Genomic DNA, 21,791 nt, shown 5'->3' with positions numbered 1-21,791 from the left:
TTTTATGCAGTTTCTTTTGGGAATAATCTTTGCAACAAATAAAGAAAAGCATTGGTGAAGCTTCTCAAAAAAAAGTTAAGATCAAGATATTAAGTGATGGCTAATTCAGATGTGCATGGGTGGTGAAAAATATGAAATACCACTAAAGTGCAAGACAAAGAAAAGACTCTTCTCTCTGGGATGCAAATGACCGACACAGCTTTCCCAAATTAAACAAATACCATTAATAAACATTCTCTAACTCATGAATTGTTGTTGTTTAGTTGTTCAGTCATGTCCAATCTTTGCAACCCCATGGATTATAGACTGCCAAGCTTCTCTTTCCACGGGATTTTCCAGGCAAGAATACTGGAGAGGGTTGCCAACTCCTTTGCCAGGGGATCTCCCTGACCCAGGGGTAGGAATCAGGTAATACCATGTTACTCATTCAGCAGATTTTCAAACTCTCTAAGAAACAGAATCAAAGAAACATAATTTGAAGCTGATTTCATTTTATGGCCACTATAGCAATAATAGAAATCTCTCATTTCTACTTTTTTTTAAAATAGTTTTCCAATTTGAGTCTTCAGGTACAAAGAAATTAATAGGGTTGTTAACAGAGTAGCATGTTCTTTTTTTCTAGAGATCAACAATAGTTTCCCCATCTCTTCTCTTGGGATCGTGGAACCTGGGAATAAAGCTCAGAATGTTGGGGAGCAATACAGTTGTGCAGAAAGTGGACTTCAAGCCTGTAAGTTGGCATCATATAGGGAAGAGTAGCCACCCAGGCTCCACCTTCACTCCAGAATGAACACACATGGAGTGTGTGTACTTCGGACAAAACTTACACGTGCCAAGAACAATCATAGTTAAACACTTTTCCCATTGAGTGAATATGAAGATATAATAGATACTCAAACTTTGGTTATGGATAGCTGAAGTCCTATGCATGAATATATATATATAAATTGATATATATATATAAATTGATATATTAACATACCTATCTGCTGCTGCTGCTGTTGCTAAGTCGCTTCAGTCGTGTTCGACTCTGTGCAACCCCATAGAAGGCAGCCCACCGGGCACACCATCCCTGGGATTCTCCAGGCAAGAACACTGGAGTGGGCTGCCATTTCCTTCTCCAATGCATGAAAGTGAAAAGTGAAAGTGAAGTCGCTCAGTCGTGTCCAACTCTTCGTGACCCCATGGACTGCAGCCCACCAGGCTCCTCTGTCCATGGGATTTTCCAGGCAAGAGTACTGGAGTGGGTGCCATTGCCTTCTCCATATATCTATCTATATTTCTCTTAAAAAGCAAAGAAACAGAATACTGACTGTCTAGGTTGTAAAGACAATGATTGAAATAAAAGAACATTCAGAGTGATTTATAAAAATCTGTTAATTCTGATTTGCCCATATTAGGCAATTATACCTTTCTGTTACCAGCCCATGAAGTTCACATAATGTATGTAAATGTAAAGGTCAACCTTTGGGGTATCTGCAACCTCTCACGATTTACTTGGTTATTATATTTCTAGCTGGCCTTGAGTTAAATCACTGCAGATGATGACTGCAGCCATGAAATTAAAAGACCCTTACTCCTTGGAAGGAAAGTTATGACCAACCTAGATAGCATATTCAAAAGCAGAGACATTACTTTGCCAACAAAGGTTTGTCTAGTCAAGGCTATGGTTTTTCCTGTGGTCGTGTATGGATGTGAGAGTTGGACTGTGAAGAAAGCTGAGCGCCGAAGAATTGATGCTTTTGAACTGTGGTGTTGGAGAAGACTCTTGAGAGTCCCTTGGACTGCAGGGAGATCCATTCTGAAGGAGATCAGCCCTGGGATTTCTTTGGAGGGAATGATGCTAAAGCTGAAACTCCAGTACTTTGGCCACCTCATGCGAAGAGTGGACTCATTGGAAAAGACTCTGATGCTGGGAGGGATTGGGGGCAGGAGGAGGAGAAGGGGACAACAGAGGATAAGATGGCTGGATGGCATCACCGACTCAATGGACATGAGTCTGAGAGAACTCCGGGAGTTGGTGATGGACAGGGAGGCCTGGGGTGCTGCGATTCATGGGGTCGCAAAGAGTCGGACATGACTGAGCAACTGAACTGAACTGAAAGAGAACTGGTTAAATGTGCCACTTAAAGAAGGGTATTTCAAATAACAAAGTTCTTCAAAAATTGTAGTTGAAATTCACTTTCATTATTATGTATAGCCTCTACTCTAGTGTAAATATTTATGGGAAAATGTGGAAATGGATGAAAAAATGTTATTTGTTTGGATAATGTTTGTTTAATTATAAAGAGGTAGAGTCCTGCAGGAATGATTCAATTAGCCCATCTCTGATATCAATCCATGAATAAAACCTTATTCACACAAAATCTAGAGACAAATTTATTTCTACACTTTTTCCCCAATAGACTAGATTTTTCACTTTTGGGACTAAATATATACAGATTTAGGTCCTTGAGGGAGATAACTGTCTCATACAAACATCATTATAAAAATAGCAAGTGCTAAGAAATTAATTGGTTAAAGATTTTAAGCTTGCTATTGTTAGTATTGAAATGTTTTTAAAAACATGTGCTGATATGATGTGAATATCTCTCTCTGCCATTCTTAAAGCTGACATCCTCACTCTTCACCAAATAGGCATATCCAAGTGACTCAACTTTAGAGCAGAGAAAGACAAACTACAGACTCCAGGCCGAATCTGTTCCTTATTTGTTTTTGTAAATAATATTTTATTAGAACACAGCAACATCCATTTGTTTAATCACTGTTTATGGCAGTGTTCTTGCTATAGTGGTAGAGTTAAATAGTTGCAGTGGAGACTGTACCGCTCTCAAGTTTAAAATATTTACTAGCTGGCCCTTTAGAAAAAACTTTGATAACCTCCGCCTTAGAACCACATCAAACAGCATAATATGTGAAACAGTCTTGTAATTTGAGATATCACAATCGCATAGGCTCATGGCTGGCTTCATCACATTTTCTTTAGATAAAGAATAAATAAGGGGTTTAATTTTCACAGCTGTTCTGAAGCAACCCATTCAGTATTACTTTCAAAATTCAGATAAATTATTAAAAAAAACAGTTTTGGCAGATATCTCCATCAAAATCCTCATGATAAATTATAACTACAACTTTAAGAGCTTTTGAAAAGCTTAAGCTTTTGTGAAAACAAGAGCTGTCCTGGATGCAACATTAGTCTCTCTACTGCAACATGTGCCATTACTTCAGAGCTTCTGGGAACACACTTAAATGAAATAAAGAACTGCTGTATCAGCAGTGTTTACCCAATCTTTCTCCTGTGTAACAAAGACAGCACCATTTTAAGATCAAGAACTCATAATCTCATGTACTTTGAATTATTTAGTTAATATTTAATCTTTAATTGATTTTATTACTGAGGAAAAAGATGCAATAAAATTTTATTTGCACAACAGAAAGCAGCAAGATAGGGCCACTGCTTCCCTCCCACTATGCCTGGCCAGAGCCTGGAACTTCATCTGAAACTCCCTGAGTCCTCCCTGCTTTCTGCCTCTCTTCCCCTCCAAAGTACGCTCTCCAGATGGCACTCTGCTTTCAAGTGACATAGGTGTTTTTCTTAATCATACACACATATCTTTTTTCTCATTGAATTTTGGGTATTGAGATGTTCTCCATCACTACAAGTATTGCCAAATTACAAGCGCCAGTAGTTAGAAGCCAAAATATCCACCTTCTGGGTGCAGTTGAAATTGTTCTTGGTCCAGCCGCACTAATTTGTACAGCTTTTCATGCTAGAAGGGTCACTTCTGGGACATTTAAAATACACCCAACCTAACAGTCTTAAGTGATGTGCCAGTTAACAGATTTTGCTCTCCTTTTTATCTGGCGTGAGGGTGGGGTGTGGGAAATAACACAGTGGACCAAGGCGAGGGCCAGCACTGGACAGCAAATAAACTCATTCAGGTTGGAAACATCCAGAACGGTCAGTAGGGGGCAGATTGGGCTCAACTAAAATCAGCCATCCCAGAACTCAAAAGCCATCATCCTCACATTTTCTGTAAAGCCTGTGCCATGTGTTAGGTTGTGTCTGACTCTGCGACCCCATTGACTGTAGCCCCCCAGGCTCCTCCGTCCCTGGGAGTCTCCAGGCAAGACTACTGGAGTGGGTTGCCATCTCCTCCTTCAAACCCTGGAGGTCCTAAATGACAAATCAGGTCTCAATTTGGTGCTTCGGATGGAAGAAGAAAAAGTCTCCTCTAGGTCAGCCAAGCTGGGATGATGCTGTAAGTTGTCAGGAGGGGTTCAGGGAAACTCTTCTTATTATCATCAGCCTTACTGTCTCTCTTCTAATTCCTCTTCCTTCCACTGCCTGAACTCCCCACCTGCCTTCACCAACAGGCAGGACTCTACCTGCAAAACTCACCTGTCACCTTCCCTGCCCCCATGCAGTAGTCTGGCCCTTCAGGGATTTTTCCCGGCTGGAAGGCTTTGTATTTTCTCTTCTTTTCTCCAAGCCCCACTCCCATTTGAGTATCTGGTGAACTTCTATCCACCCTGAGACTTGCCTAGTAATTCTCAGGTTTCAGAAGGTTAGGACATGGTGATTTATTCCCAACAATGCCATAAGGCAAGTACTGTTTGAATGCCATTTTATAAAGAAACTGAGCCACGGGGAAGCCGTGAGATTTCTCCAGAGTCATATGGTAAGGACAGGCTCGAGGCACACCAGTATCTAGTTCTGGAGAGGTCAGGCTCCCATCACAGTGGACTGCTTCTCAGAAACAGGAGATCAAGGAAAGACGAAAAAAAGGAAGGTGGCAGAGGGGGAGGACCCTTCTGAAAACACAGGTAAGTGGGAGCCTATTACACAGAGCAAGGTCACTTCTAGGGGACAGGAAGAGAAGGGGATCAAGAGCAAAGGGGAGGATTAGCCATGAGTGGAAGAGGTGCCTTTTCTTGGGAGGCCAAAGGAGAGGATATGTCATGGGTCTGTTTATATTTAAGGGGATAGAAATGGAGGGAATTCACTGAGTCAGGGAGATTCTTAGATAGATAACAGATAGATAGTAAGCCAAAGTAGACGCTTTCCCAAGACTCCTAGGATGACTTATGGGAAACTCCAGGGGAAGCAGAATGAAATCTCCTAATGAAAGTGAAAGTGAAACTCACTCAGTTGTGTCTGACTCTTTGCGGCCCCTTGGACTATTCAGTCCATGGAATTCTCCAGGCCAGAATACTGGAGTGGGTAGCCTTTCCCTTCTCCAGGGGATCTTCCCAACCCAGGGATTGAACCCAGGTCTCTCGCACTGCAGGTGAATTCTTTACCAGCTGAGCCACAAGGGAAGTCCAAGAATACTGGAGTGGGGAGACTATCCCTTCTCCAAGGCATCTTGCTGACCCACGAATCGAAACGGAGTCTCCTGCATTGCAGGTGCATTCTTTACCAACTGAGTTATCAGGGAAGCCCCCCAAAAGGGGACACTGCGGCTGCATGGGCCAGGAAAAGAAATCGGACCTCCTGAGTGGCAGGCAAGACTTCTACCACTGAACCACCCATGCACCAATGAAGTGATGCTTTCCAAATGTCAGTGGCGTCTCTCAAGGGAGGGTTGGATCCCTGAGGGCCTGGACATAAGGACCCCGAGCCCTGGAGCAACAGCACTGTGTTGGTCCTGGGTGTAGGTCTCTCTGTAATGTGGCAATGCTGTGGCCCTTTCCTGCTGTCACTTCTCATCCTTGGACAGCAGTAGATGCCACCACAATGCCCCAGGGCTGTCACCGGGCTGGTCATCTAACTGTGAGATTTAAAGATGCTTAAGAGCCTCTCCTCTGGCGAGGTGCTTGGGAGTTTGATTGCTGGAACAAGCTACTAATTTTGAATAAAATTTCATAAAATTGCCCCATAAGACATCCCCTCCTCCCGCCCACCCCAGACAAGACTATTCTATTGTTCTCCCACCAGCCTGCACACAGCCCTGGGTTGAAATGCTTTGATCACCAGTGGTGGCTTACTAAAATGAGCTGCCTCTTCTTCCCTTCTTTGATTCTGAAGTCACTGCAGTGAGAAAGAAACAGAAAGAGCCCTCAGAGTCAGCAGTACCTGCCTTGGAAGAAACCTAAGCTTGGAGGGCAGGATCTTGCTACTCCAGTCATAAGTGAACACACAAAAGCACAACTTGGAGCCTCTGTGAAAGAATGGTTAAGTGGTCTGCCTGCCAGTGTCTACAAGGAGCAGCACTGAGGTCACCCAGGGAGAATTCTACATCATCCTCCACCCTCTCAGGACAATCAGGTGTCATCTGGTGTGATTTCAGCCTTTCCAGCAAAGAGAGGAGATGTTGATACAATCTGAGGCATGATCTGAGAGTCATATCCTTGTTGTTCGTTGTTCAGTTGCTCAGTCAGGTCAGAATCTTTGCGACCCCATGGACTGCAGCACGCCAGGCTTCCCTGTCCTTCACCACCTCCTGGAGCTTGCTCAAACTCATGTCCATTAAGTCGGTGATGCCATCCAACCGTCTCATCCTCTGTTGCCCCCTTCTCCTCCTGCCTTCCATCTTTCCCAGCATCAGGGTCTTTTCCAATAAGTCAGCTGTTTGCATCAAGGTGGCCAATGTATTAGAGCTTCAGCTTCAGCATCAGTCCTTCCGATGAATATTCAGGACTGATTTCCTTTAGGATGGACTGGTTTGATCTCCCTGCAGTCCAAGGGACTCTGAAGAGTCTTCTCCAACACCACAGTTTGAAAGCATCAATTCTTCGGCACTCAATCTTCTTTATGGTCCAACTCTCACATCTGTACATGACTATTGGAAAAACCATTGCTTTGACTATACAGATCTTTGTTGGCAAAGTAATGTCTCTGCTTTTTAATACGCTGTCATATCCTTAGGAAAGACTTAAAAATAATCTAGGGACACTCCTGGTGGTCCGGTGGTTAACTGGTTAAGACTCTGTGCTCCCAATGCAGGGGGCACTGGTTCCATTTCTGGTCTGGGAAGTAAGATCCCGCATGCTGCACAGCACAGCCAAAATAAATAAATAAAATAAAGAGATGTTTTCTTAAAAAGAATAAAAATAATCTAGATGAGCAATTCTTAAATGTTTTGGTGTCAGGAGCATATTCTTGAAAATTATTGAGGACACCAAAAATTGTTTATGTGGGTCATATCTATCAGTATTTACCACACTGGACATGAAGACTGGGAAAAATTTAAAAACATGTAAAACATGCTTATTAATTTATTTTAAATAAAATCCACTATGTTAATTAAGATAAATATATTTATAAAAAATAACCACATTTTCCAAAATTTTTTAAATATAATGAACAGAGTGGAATTGTTTTCAGTTCAGTTCAGTTCAGTTCAGTCGCTCAGTTGTGTCCGACTCTTTGCGACTCCATGAATCGCCAGGGGTTCTTTGAGACCCCAGCACGCCAGGCCTCCCTGTCCATGACCATCTCCTGGAGTTCACTCAAACTCACGTCCATCGAGTCGGTGATGCCATCCAGCCATCTCATCCTCTGTCGTCCCCTCTTCCTCCTGCCTCCAATCCCTCCCAGCATCAGTCTTTTCCAATGAGTCAGCTCTTCGCATGAGGTGGCCAAAGTACTGGAGTTTCAGCTTAAGCATCATTCCTTCCAAAGAAATCCCAGGGCTGATCTCCTTCAGAATGGACTGGTTGGATCTCCTTGGTTTTACATGATTGCAAATCTCTTTGATGCCTATCTCATGCTGGATTTCATCATGGCATATATATTCAATCTGTTGCCCAGTTATTTTGGTTAAAGTATGTAAAGAAAATCTGGTATCACACAGTTGGAAATGGGAGAAGTATCTTAATAGTCTTTTTCAGATAGTTATGGATATTCTTCCTTGATATTCCAAACCTTGACAAGAGGGACATTCCTAAAGGTTAGTTGCAATATGGAATTTAAAATTATATCAATAAAATTTTCATGTTCTGTTACATAAAATCTTTTGGTCTGTCTTGACCTTTGAATGGATCTTTCACTCACGCATATTTTCAGAGCATCATGCATCATTTGTAAAACATTGGCTCATGGAGTTAAAGAAACATATTTTTGCACACTGTGTTAAAAATCACATTTATTGTCATCACTACCAATCTCCTGAGAAAAGTCTTTAAGTATTGAGATGCAATAGAGCTTTTGCTGGTGGACACAAGTCTTCTAAAAAATCTAATTTCTTGAAAGTTTGAGTTTTATCATTGACAACAAATAATGTCAATGGTTTTACTTGAAACACCTCAATAAGTTCACTCTGTGCATTTTCAGTAATGTGTTTACCAAATGCACACAATGGAATAACTATAGTTTGTCATTCTTTCAAGTAAAAATTAGATTTTTTGGGGAAAAAGCAATCAGCACAGCCCTCAGTGGAAAACACTAACCACGTGTGACTTTTCTTGAGACACACTGGATGTTGTTCTGCAGCAGAAGCTCTTCCTGGCTCCTTCCCATTTCATCAGACAAAATAAAAAAAATTAAATGTACACTCAAGAATTAGAGATTTAATAAATTAACACTTTTTACTAATTCAACAAGAGCATTCTCAAGTAAAACTGACACTTTTCCTTCCTGCAAGCACGTGGCAGAGAAGAATACAAAAGCTACTACTCACACTGTTTGGTACCACTGCTAGCAACTTTGCCGTTACTTTTGCACGATCAGTGTAAAGTTCAATGCAGTGAGAAAGGTAAGTGACATCCCAGCATTATTATGATTTCACTTTTGATGTTGTAGATCTTCTGAAAGGGTCTCAGGAATCTCTAGGTGTCTGAAGACCACACTTTGAGAACTGCTATCTTTACAAACGATTTCCAAATACTGTTCTAGGAGGTGATAATCAGCCAGATTATTAATAGTAGCTGTGCCAGTTAGGATAAGCTAGATTATGTGGCAATAATGAAACCCTTAAAATCTCAGTGGTTTATAACAAAAGTCTATGTCTTATTCTATTGCATGTTACCAACTAGCTGGGCAGGGGGCACTCTGTTTATTGCCATCACTTAGGGACCCAGATGGAGCAGCCTCCATCTCAAAGGTTATCAATTACTATGAAAGTGAAAGTGGTTAGTCTCTCAGTTATGTCTGACTTTGCAACTCCACGGACTGTAGCTCCCCAGGCTCTTCTGTCCATGGGACTTTCCAGGCAAGAATACTTGGAGTACTTGGAGTGGGTAGCCATTTCCTTCTCCAAGGGATCTTCCTGACCCAGGGTTCGAACCTGGGTCTCCGGTACTGCAGGCAGATTCTTTACCATCTGAGCTACCAGGAAGCCCCATCATGCTAGAGGGAAAAGAGACTCTAGTGGGTCTCACTCTAGCAATTCCATTACATCATTGACTAAGTCAGTTCTGCTCATAGCCTACCAGCCATCTGGTCATATCCAACCACAAGAAGGGGCATGGCTGAGTGTACCGTGGCTGAGTGTACCATCCTCAAGTATGTGCTTGAGAGTAGAGAGTTGGCAATATTTGGTGAGTCACATTGATGATTACAGTAATAGCCAACATTTATGGAGCCTTTTTTATGTGCCATGTACTGTTTCAACAGCTTGTGTCACTTATCTATGCTCCTAACACTCCCATGAGGTAGGTTATATGAACTCTATTCTTTAGATCAGGACACAAAGGCACAGAGAGGTAAGCTACATTGCTCAAGGTCACACCAAATTAGGAGAGGTGCTGGGGAGGTAGAAGGACTCCAAAGCCCATGCCTTCAACCTCTAAGAAGACACATAACCCATAATTTTCCCCAGTCTTAAGCAAAATGAGAGAGATAAAAACTTTTCATAATTATAAATAGAAAGGATTGTCCTTTTTTTTTTTTCACAAGGTATCTTTTCTCTTTTAAAATGTTAAGATGTCCTTTCTTTTATGAAGTAATTTTCTTACCAGGAAAAGTAAAAGGTTGGCAACTTTAAGTTAACTCCTTTTCCTAATGATTTCTGCTCATTTTAACTGATCAAAAGTAGAAAAAATTTGTGACCACTAGTTTAGGAGGTTTTTTGATTTGTTTTGGGTCCTAGCACTATGCTTTGATTCAACCAAATTTTAGTCATTATGTGCTGGGTACTGCTCTGAGTTCTGTCAAGCATTGTATAAGATATATGGTTTCATGGACATTGTTTTATTTAATTCTATGCCATACTGCTTCCTTAATAAAAGATTAAAACATGCCTTTTTTTTTAAATCCTAAAGCTAACTGAAACAGGAAAGACCTGGAGCATGGCAGGCCCCCACAAGGCATCTAAAGTACTCAAAGCAATAGATACCAGTAATTTCCCACAAAAGTTACCAAACAGCAAACACAAGCTTCTCAGTAAGTTTCTCACTAAACTTCATCATCATCACCTCTCTCTGTCAGGGATCTTTCATGAGATGTACTTTTTCTCTCAGGTTAAAGACCAAAAGAGCAATAAGTTGATTTCACCAGCTGGGTCCTGGAACTCAGCCATGGGTGATTTTTTGCAAAGCACTCTAAACACAAGCAAGGTTCATTGGCTGAGGGCCCAGGCCGTCAACCCAAACAGCAGCCTAGTTAACAGCGACACAAGGCTTGCACACCAGCAAGCTGTTCTGAGCTCCAACGTGGTCATATTTATCAACTTCCATTAGAAAATTTAGATGCACAGGAGAAATACTTATTGTGAACAGGTGCTGGAAAACAGAATCTTAATAAAAATTAAGCCTTGGGAAATAAAAGGTGATTCAAACAATATTGAATACCAAGAATATACCTGTTGTTTTTTTTAATAAGGTACCTTAATGATTTTTTTTTTAACAAAAGAAGAAAAGCAAAAAGGAAGGGAAGGAGAGCAGAATGGGCAGAAGAAGAAAGAAGGAAGGAAAAAATCCTCAAAAAGATACACATATCTTGGTATCATACAATAGAATACTTAAATTATGAGTCCATTATACCAAATGACTGCCTCTTGACTAGCACCTTTTCTCTGGGAATATTAATAGCATGTATGTCATCACTGACCAAATAAGTACCAACCCTGGAGATGACCAAGAGAGGCAAGGTGTTCTGTCACCATAGAGACGAAAGTTCTCCAATCATTTTTAAACTCCAGATTCTGCTTGGCAACAGAGCAATTAAAAAAAAAAAAAAAAAGATGGCAATACTAGGACATTTCTAGAGGGGGAGAGTTTGTGAATATAAAAGCCATTTTTAGAAAGACTTGTGAACCAATTAAGTCCCAAAGAGTTATTTCTGAACCTCACATTTTAAGGTATTGATTCTAACAGCTGGGGGCATGCATTTAGATCAAACATTTATAAATTCTGGTCCCTATTTGAAAACGGTTGTTCAAGTTCATTGTTATTTGATAGGGCAAGTAAAGAAATATTTTTATAACCTTTCTATTTAACCACTATATGTACAGACCTCAGAAATTGATTATCATGGGTGTCAATGGGTGTCTTCAAACAGCTCTATTCTATAATTAGGAGGAGGGTTGTTTTTAGAGGGTGAGGGCTTAGTTAACAGTTGCAATATAGAAGGTGGGGATGTATTTGGCAACAGAATATACCAGAAGTCCTTGCTGATGGCTGGAATGGCAGGTCTTTCAGGTGGGAGGGAAGTGAGGTGGGAACCCCCAAGGATCTGCACTGGCTGTAGCCATGGTTTGAAGGAAAAAGGGAAGGATTAATGAGCAACTCACTAATGAGAGATAGCCACGCACAGAAGACCTTCCTTATTAAAATCTGTGCAGAGTAACAAGCACATATGGTAGTAGCCAAATTCCCATTTTGTACAAGAAACAAGACTAAGCCAGCTGCACCAGGAATGTTCAAAGGTACTCTGACCAAGGGGAGAAGGAAGAGGAGCCAGATGGCCACAGTAAGCTACAGCGTTGACCAGAAAATGTATATATTATTAATTTAGCAACATTGACAACACGTACAGGCCTGAATAAATTCCATTTTCATGGACCTCACTGTAAAATGCCCCTTTTTTGTAGGCTTTCTCTGCACTGATGCAAGATAAGTGAAAAGCATACAAAATGATACACTTTAGCCCCTGAAATGAATCCACTTATAATTACTATTAAGAAAATGGTAATTTGTCATAAGATAATGAAGCCTCTGTGAGTCCTCTTGGCTCAGTGAAAAGATATGGTGCATGCATGCTGAGGAAGCTCAAGCAAGAGGAAGTGGTTTGGTGACTTGATGCAGCAACGTCTCCCGAGGACTAGGCTCCTGGGGGCCAACTAACAGTCAGTTTCGCTTCCATTCATCTCTGACCCAAGATGGCATTCCTAATTGTCATGAAGCAAAAGAGGAACAAATAAAATGGCAAAGAATGGCAGAAGGCATATTGCCTCTAATGTCAGGAGCATGGAGGGGCAAGTCAACACGAGATGTGTAGACACATCCAACGGCTCATCTGTGAGGAATCACGGGACTGTGCCTGGTAAACTTGGGCTCTAATTTATCCGCACACTGTACAGCCTTGAAAATTCCCTGTACATCAATTTTCTCAATCAGAAGATGGGAAGAACAGTCAAAACTCCTTCTTTGTTATACAAGTGTTTTCTGTGACTACCTGGAAACATTCTCCTCAAAAGAAAATACAATCTGCATTCTTCAGCCTTAAGCAGGACATTTCGACACATGCTACAACATGGATGAACCTGAGGCCATTATGCTAAGTGAAATATGTCAGTCACAGAAGGACACGTGTGGTGTGACTCCACTTAAATGAGGTAAGGAGTCATCAAATTCATGGAGACAGAAAGCAGAATGGTAGTTTTCAGTGATGGGCTTGGAGGTGGCAGGAATGGGGGTTTGTTGACTAATGGGCAGGAAATGTCAGTTCCACAATATGAAAGGGGTTCTGGAAACGGGCTGCACGACAGTGTGAATGCGCATGACACGACTGAACTATACACTTGAAAATAGTTAAGATGGTGAATTTTGTGTTTTGATTTTTCCCAAAATGAATGATTTCAAAAATAAATAAGTAATATGCACAACAGGCCTGGCACGGTGGAGAGCATCACTCTCCAAGTATGGACTATAGGATTGAAGAAGACTCCTTGTGTAAGAGAGACAAGATCTAACTGACTTATCATCACTGAAAGATCTTTACACATTTTCAGAGACGGACCCAAAGCATTTGGTGCAATGAGTAAGGGAACCACCAATTATAAGCCTTAGCCCTTACAGGAACCATCCACCTCTGAGAATCAGATGACACATTCCGCATTAAGGCCGTGCTGTCAGGAAAGACAGCCATTTGCCAGTCAAGTAAGCCACTGCCATAGGAGACTGGAAGGAGCAGACCTGGGGGAGGTGATGCAGGTGCTGCTGCTGCTGCTGCTAAGGCGCTGCAGTCGTGTCCGACCCTGTGCGACCCCAGAGACGGCAGCCCACCAGGCTCCCCCGTCCCTGGGACTCTCCAGGCAAGAGATGCAGGTACTAGGTAAATGCTTTTCAGCTGCCACTTGGACATTTTGCAATTTGGCAGATTACCGATCTAACCAAGAAATGGTTTGTTACAGTATAGCGATCCATCACAATGCACAGTACTATTTGCAAAGAAGCTTAGAAGATATCCATTAGCAGTCAGAAAACATTCTGATGAGTCCATTTACTCATTCACCCTAAACTTACTGAGCCCCACCCCAGGCAGGTGCACTGACAGTCACGAGAGGTATAAAGATGAACTTGGCCTGCTCTTTGCCTGCCAAGTCTGGTGAAGGGAGATAGATTCCAGCCACAGGCAAAGTCTTGTAAAAAACAAAGATGTCATGGAAAAAACATGTTTGAACAGTGGAGAGACGATATTTGTAACTAAGACATATGTGTGTGTCAGGGGGAGGAGAGACGGAGTGGTGGGTTGGAATCATGGTGACAAGCCTGAAGATCTCCCCAGGTAGTCTGGCTTTGTTTTGAAGATTTGAGAAGCATAACTCTTAGATGGCAGGTAGACAAGAATAACTACTTAGAAAGGAGGGCCATTTAAGAGGCTGCTGTAATAGATTAAGCCAAAATAGGACTCAAACTAAATGTGTTAGTGACACCAAGAAGTAGGTACAAGGAGTGGCAAAGAGGAGAGCAAAGGAAGGCTTCTAGCTTACATGACTGTTGGTGACAAATATTACTGGAGGAAGAATAAGACTAGGGGAAGACAATGTCTTCAGCTGGGTACACTTTGTATGTATGGCTCAGACTTCTCATTCATAAAAGGAAAACAAATAATAAATGATCAGATGGGATCTTAGCACTGTGGTGAGGATTAAATGATAAAATAACAAGAAGAACATCATACTTTCATTTATGATTAGTTTTGTGTAAGTGTGGGACCCAGAGAAGATTTGGGACAGGAGACAGTTGGGAGTTACTGCTATAGATATAATTGTTAATAGTGCCGAAGGGTGTAAGCTGGATCACCCAGGGAGATGACATCCTGTAATCTAGGATCAGACCCTAGTGCATGCAAATATGCAGAGCAAGGAGGGTGGGGGCTGGAGTGGAGGCCAGCAGAGACGGCTTTGAAGAAATGATCCAAATACGAGTATCTGGAAAAAATAGCTTCACGGGAAAAAACAACAACAACAAACAATCCAACAGTGAACAGCCAAAAGCACCAATTCGGCCCAGAAGCTGATAAGATAAGAACTAGAATGAGAGGGTTTAACACTGAAGAGGTCAAGAGTACCATGAGCAGAAGCTACTCCAGTGGAGGGTAGGGTGAAAGCCAGTTACAGCTCACTTAGGAATGTTGTATTTTCCTGACATATTTTGACATTACATAACTCTTTAATTGGGGAAATCTTCATTCTTTAGGGCTGGAACACTGAGCTTTCACTCTCTCCCAGGAGTCACAGATACAATTTTTCCTCTTCATTTCATTTGGACAACAGAGGGAGTTGGGACTCAGACTGAGAGGAAATTAATGCCGTTAAGAATCATTGCTATATTTTATCACTGAGAAAAGAACCCTAGGTTTGGGGTTGGGGGAGAGTGAAGAGATAATGGGATTAAAATATAGAACAGCACAAACAAAAGTAGAGAATCTTCTATAATAATGCCGAAAGTCATACTAATTCAGTACTGATGGGAGAACAGAAGTGGGTGCTTCTGAGACTCTACACCCATCTGCCAAGGGTCACGAAAAACGCCCGTCTGCAAGTCCTTTACAACATACCCACTCTTACCTTTCTTTTGATATCAGTGAACTGGGAAAACATTAAAGACCAATAAAACGACAGCTCCAGGATATAATAGTAGTGAAGGTCAGGTGTGAGTGGCTGAGGATCAAAGAGAAAAAGGCATGATTAATAATTAATAGGAAACCAAATCTTTCAAACATCTCAAGCTCAGTACTGGAAAGTGACATGGTCTTACACCTCCACAAATTCCAGCCCCATTCTCTGTCGATAAGAGAGCTTTGAAGCATTCCTCTAATCCACAGCTTGATGGAATTAGTTTTGTTTCATCTCCAACCAGAAAAGTGACAACTGGTATGAACATTTGGCTGCTGCTGCTGCTAAGTCACTTCAGTCGTGTCCGAACATTTGGCAGTGGTACCCAATTTGCGATTCATTTCAACAATCACATTTATGGTTCTCTGACATGCATCTCTACAAGATTCCTTTAGGCAACTTGCAAAAAAATTCTAACACATACACAGAAAGAATAAATCTGGACAACTCCCATGAGATTCTTTGAGATTCCTGTACTCAATTCCTTGAGTACAGGGACCAGGGGAGGTGAAAGAAGCTGGAGTACTCTATGAGTCATGGAGGCACAGTTTCAGATTCTGTCTTAATTGGAGCTTTTTTGTTTTTAGAAAATGTTCTGTACATTGTAAAGATTTTTTAAAAGATAATTCAAAAATATTTATTACAAGATCAGGGGACAAGGAAACTGCTAAGAGATACAGGTTAGGCACCTACCAGGGAATCTGAGATCAAGCCCCAGTTCCACAGTTTAAGAAGTTATAAAACTTGGGCCTTGGTTTACTTATTGGAAAATGGAGGTAACATCTGCTTTACCTGCCTCAGAGGTCCAGGAATGAGGAGAGGCTCAGAGAGGCAGGGGAAGTCAATGCTATTTATTTTGCACATAAATCCATAAAGACAAAACAGAGTTTTAAAAACACATTTTTGATGAGTTGTTTTTAATTGTTTCACTGAGTTATAATGAAATAACTTGATTTCCCCAATGAATGAAAGACCTTTGAAACTCATTACATGAACACATCCACACCACTGCATACAAGCAACAGTGTACATGGTAAATACAATTGAAACTGAAATGCTCTGTAAACCAATAACAGCATAATGACTAAGTGTATGAGAAGCACTCACGTAACCACCAACTCTAAGCATGGACACCAAGAAAAACAGTTGTTCCCCTCATTTATCTTTGTCAACAAAACACACGAGGAACAGGATCCTTTCCATGCAGTATGCCATTACAGGGTACAGAACCGTAAACGACAACATTCTGAGTATAATATGTAAGTTCATAAAACAGCAGTTGCGACTGAGAATTACAATTGTGTGCAGCAAGTGATTGCTTTTGATGTTACTTGAGTCTCAACCAGATGGCCTTGGAATGTTCAGCTCTCTCGGACCATGTCATGTTGCTGATTTTCAGTCTTTCTTAATTTGAATAAACCATGTGAAAGAGATGGAAATGCAAACTGGAATCCCCATTTCAATGTGTTCCTAGCCTTGACCTTGTCCTAAGGAATAGCCAACGCCAGTCCCTATCCCCTGTTGCAACACAGTGTGCAATAAAGAAGAAGCAGGGCACGCCTGCTGTCCATTAACTTTGTTAGACCAAATGCCTCTAAAAAGGCAATCTATAGAATTCCAAACTCAAAAATCCACACTGCTTACTACAATGTCAGTCTCTTTATCAACAAAATACATGGTTGTATTTGTTTCTCTTAAATAATATATCTCAGTTGAACTAGAAATTCTAGAACTGTTTCAGCAAGACATTCCTAGAGAAGTCCCACTTTGATATTCAAATAGTAACTGAGCTAGAGACCACAACACATGGTAATATTACTAAATTCAAGATTCAAGGCAAGGGTATATCTGTGGGCAGGGATCTGAAATGCTCTCTGTCTGGGATATGATTTTAATCTCATTTTCAACAATGCTATTTTTGTCTATGTGTAATGGGACAAGCCCATTTTTCCATGCTCAGGGAAATGGTGTTTGATTTATATCTATAGAGGCTGCTCCTAAGCCACAAAGCGGACCAAATTCAGCATGCCTATCCCAGCTCCTTACTCGAGCTTTGCCCACTAGCTGTCGAGACAGGCCAGGGCTATTATCAGCCCAAAAGCAGATGGGCTGTTAGAAGGAGGACTTATCCACCTACTGAAGTGATCATATCTTACTCTTCAGCAAACGCACCTTCCACACTTCCTCCATCTGCTCAAGCAAGTGAACACGGATTCTGAACTAACAGAAAGTACCCTCCTCACTAGGCTACATCCACCATCAAGCAGCAGGGGCAGGGAGGGGCAAAAAGCAAGGTGGCTGCCCAACCTGCTGGGACCTGCCAGAAAGCATGGTGCTGGCTTAGGAAGAGCTCTCCATGTGTGAAAATCCAGACAGCGCTGCGTCCTTACCTGATAGGGGTAGTTGTACCAGCAATGCTTTGTATTCCATAGCCAGGGCGTCTGAAAAACATGACAGGGAAACTATTTTACATGTTTTGGAAAAGAAGCAGGATAAGAGAAGTTTACGACAGATTCTAGGCTCCCAATATTTCGGGATTTCAATAATCTACCTGCATGAGAACTGAAGGACTTAGTACAATCGGGAATGGGAGAGCAAAGAACTGAAGAGTCCATCATGCATTCTCTCTGGGGAATCTTCTAAACTCAACCGGCAGTATTTCAGGCTACTTCTAGGATAGAGTCCCGGATGGCACTTTTTTATATTGTGCTGGTTCAGTAGACACATTCCTGCTAGGTAACCACCCCCAACAGCAGAGTTCTTCAAGTGTCTCGCCAAGATCCACTGCAAATCCTCCATCTCACTATTATCAATAAACAATGCTGACAGTTGATGCACATTTCTTTGAAACTCCTCCAATTCATTGTTCACCAAGCAACATTATTAATCAATTGTTTCATGCCTTGACAGTAGCAGGCAGGTACACTTATTTCAGTTGCAGGCAGGTACACTTATTTCAGTTGGACTAGCTCTGACTGATTCCGGGCCTGAGTAGATTAATCCTCACAGTACATTCCACCCACCCCTGACTCGTTGTCGGAGTCTTTCGAAGAAAAAACAATCTTTCTTAATTTAACAGAATCACTTGTCTTACCACAGTGTAAAATTAAAGAGAACATCTAAGTATACACAGATTCCAAACATTCTTAATAAGCAGGTAGGGTTGGTATGGATTTGAACAGACAACTCAACCATCCCCTAACACCAGCACAAACTTTCTCATATTTCTGTACTAACTTTACAATTCTTTTGTGTCCCTAATCTTGGTGGTATACATCTATATACATCTGATACACATCTTTATATTTCTTGCTATTAGGAAACATAATCTATCATTAATCCAATCTGTGTGTGGATTTATATATTGCAAAATGATAAAACTGTCATTGAAAGATTAATGTCAGATATATTTGTACTGACCTAACCTTCCTGTCAGACTTTATTTTTTTGGGCTGCAAAATCACTGCAGATGGTGATTGTAGCCATGAAATTAAAAGACGCTTACTCCTTGGAAGGAAAGTTATGACCAACCTAAATAGCATATTCAAAAGCAGAGACATTACTTTGCCAACAAAGGTCCGTCTAGTCAAGGCTGTGGTTTTTCCAGTGGTCATGTATGGATGTGAGAGTTGGACTCTGAAGAAAGCTGAGCGCCGAAGAATTGATGCTTTTGAACTGTGGTGTTGGAGAAGACTCTTGAGAGTCCCTTGGACTGCAAGGAGATCCAACCAGTCCATCCTAAACATCAGTCCTGGGTGACTGATGCTAAAGCTGAAACTCCAGTACTTTGGCCACCTCATGCGAAGAGTGGACTCATTGGAAGAGACTCTGATGCTGGGAGGGATTGGGGGCAGGAGGAGGAGAAGGGGACAACAGAGGATGAGATGGCTGGATAGCATCAGCGACTTGATGGACATGAGTCTGAGTGAACTCTGGGAGTTGGTGATGGATAGGGAGGCCTGGCGTGCTGCAATTCATGGGGTCGCAAAGAGTCAGACACGACTGAGCGACTGAACTGAACCTTCCTGTTTGGTCCCAGATCCTATAAGAGCGAAAGTTGCTCCCATCTGCACTAGGATAACTTAGTTGTCTCTCTGAAAGCCATAGAGGTATCTTTCCACCTTGCATTGATGACGATGAGGATGAGGAGGATATTAGAGAGTATTTGTAGGGTCCTCCCTATGACCATACACTTTTTTTGGAGGATACATTGTTTTTTGAGAATTCTCCTCCATGATCTATTATTTATTTAACCAATTAAAGAGTTATTTCTCCTTCAAAGTGAAAGTGTTAGTCATTCAGTCGTGTCTGACTCTTTGTGATCCCATGGACTGTAGCCTGCCAGGCTCCTCTGTCTGTGGAATTTTCCAGGTGAGATTACTGGGGTGGGTTGCCATTTCACACTCACATGTATGGACTCATTTAATCCTTATAGTAAGTAGCAGTAGTATTTCCCTCATTTTATAGATAGGTAAATTCAGACCCTGAGCCCACAGGACCAGAACTGCATATCAAGCTCAGACTGTCTGGTCTTAAAGCCAAACATAGCCACTGTGACTCTGCCTTTAAGTCTGATAAAAACTGAACCAGGCCTTAGTTCAGGGAGCTAGGCAGAAGTAAAAAGCCATGCCATGCCCTAATGATGTTCAGGGATCTCTACAGCCTTGCTTCACTTAGGCACTCCTGGTTCTCCTTTCTGTTTCCTGCTTTCGCCATTTGCTACCTGTGCATTGCTGTCCACATCATGTAGTCCCTCTGCACCAAACATCCCGAAGGCCCAACCTGCCTGTCTGACTGTCTTCTCCATTTCTCATGTCCATGACATTGAGGTTTATGACTGACCAACCTCATGGGGTGATTATAAAGATCAAATGAGTGAACAAGTTAAAAATGATGCAGAGGCTTCAGAAGTTTGATTGTCTTCTATAAACAACACAAGTCCATTGAGGAAGACATAGAAAATATTGAAAATAATAATAAGAAAAGTAATTGAATTCTTGTCACTACTAACATTTTAATATACAGCCCATTTTGAGCGTCTTTCCTATATAATATAGATATTGATACAGACATGGATAGATTTGTCCTTAAACACATACATACACACATTATTTTTAAATTTGGGCACAACACAGCAAAATCTATTTTAAAGTAGAGTACAAATATTATTTATTACCTTTCTCTCTGATAAAGCTGTTTACTATCTCTACAATCAACTGAAAGTCCCTGAGGGAAAACTATGTCATATTCTCACGTTTATCTCTCTAGCATGAGACACTCAAGGTGACAGTTCAGCATTCATTACTGAATGCTAATGAAAAGGAATACAGAATTAAATCCAAGACCTATAAAAAGGCTTGCAGTATTTTTCTGAATGTATCAGTCCCCAGTGCACAGTGCAAGCGTGTGCTTGCTTCTAAAGACATAGCAGAAATCTCCTCCACTATAGTCATCCTTCCCCTTACAGACAAAAGAGCAAAGGTATGACTCCTACTGACCCAGGAGCACCCATCATTTAGAGCTTCCCTTCCTTTGTGAGCTTCTTCTAACCCCCAGGCTTTTCTCTGGAGGCATCAGATGTGCATCACCTAGACCTGCTTGTATCACGTGTGAAAGTGGACTGATCTGCAGAAACAGTGTGTAAGTCTTTGTCTCTCACTGGGTTCTGCCTCCTTAAAGCAGGAGTAAAGAACACTGAGAATTTGATGGGGCTACCAGGGCCATGGGATTCCCAGGTGGCAGAGTGGTAAAGAACCTGCCTGCCAATGGCAGGTTTGATCCTGCAGATGCAGGTTTGATCCCTGGGACAGGAAGGTTCCCTGGAGGAGGAAATGGCAACCCATTCCAGTATTCTTGCCCGGGAAATCCCATGGACAGAAGGAGCCTGGTGGGTTATAGTCCATGGGGTCACAAAAAGAGTCATATAGCTTAAGAGACTAAACAACCACAAACAGCAACCACTCCCAGGGCCATAGCTCAGCTGGGAAGCTCACCAGTCGAACGTTTAAATCAGCACTTGCACATACTTATTGCACACTGCATGTTCATGTGTACTTCCTACTTTGATGATACTCGATATTAATATACTCCATATGCTACATTTTTCTAGGGACTCATGTTATGGTCCCTCAAACTCTTTGAGACAGAATAAATGCTGTCTTTCCCAAAAAACAGATGAGAAGACAAGTCCATGAAAAGGTGATTCTCCTAATTTCTAATAGGTCAACACAAGTGTATGAATCTGGATTGCTGCTTATCATTTAATGCATTAGGCATAACATCTTTAGTTTCAACTGATATCATAAATCTATTGTTCTTTAAAATCAGTTTTTTCAGATATCTTTTTAAGAGCAATTTCCTTGTTCATTTGATATCAAAATGAACAATGCTTATCAGATAATGCTTATCTGTACAAGCATTAACATAATTAAGAACATAAAAAGCTGCAATATTTAGATGTCAAGAAAGAATAATGGTGATTAAAAAACACACTGAAAGCCCTCATTTTAGATGAGCCTAGCATCTTCCTACATAATTAGAGAAAAGCTCTGAACCTAGGACAGTGCA

General features: G+C 41.4%; 1 protein-coding gene across 4 annotated transcripts in view; it reads right to left on the bottom strand.

Moving 5' to 3' along the window:
• CERS6 (ceramide synthase 6) overlaps positions 1 to 21,791 on the bottom strand; it is a 356,329-nt gene that overhangs the window by 69,186 nt on the left and 265,352 nt on the right. For all 4 annotated transcript variants that reach the window (XM_086356509.1, XM_086356487.1, XM_086356493.1 and 1 more), the window contains exons 5-6: positions 17,615 to 17,665; positions 15,177 to 15,269 (exon numbers count right to left, since the gene is read on the bottom strand). In XM_086356509.1, coding sequence (XP_086212635.1) covers positions 15,177 to 15,269; positions 17,615 to 17,665 — 144 coding nt within the window. The remainder of the gene's footprint in view (positions 1 to 15,176; positions 15,270 to 17,614; positions 17,666 to 21,791) is intronic.

The sequence above is a fragment of the Bos grunniens genome, chromosome 2 (genome assembly GCF_055505025.1).
Source record: "Bos grunniens cultivar Pamir isolate PY7600 chromosome 2, Bosgru_T2T1.0, whole genome shotgun sequence".
NCBI lineage: Eukaryota > Metazoa > Chordata > Mammalia > Artiodactyla > Bovidae > Bos > Bos grunniens.
The sequence above is the reverse complement of the archived record's forward strand: the minus strand, read 5'-3'. Positions and strand labels throughout refer to the sequence as shown.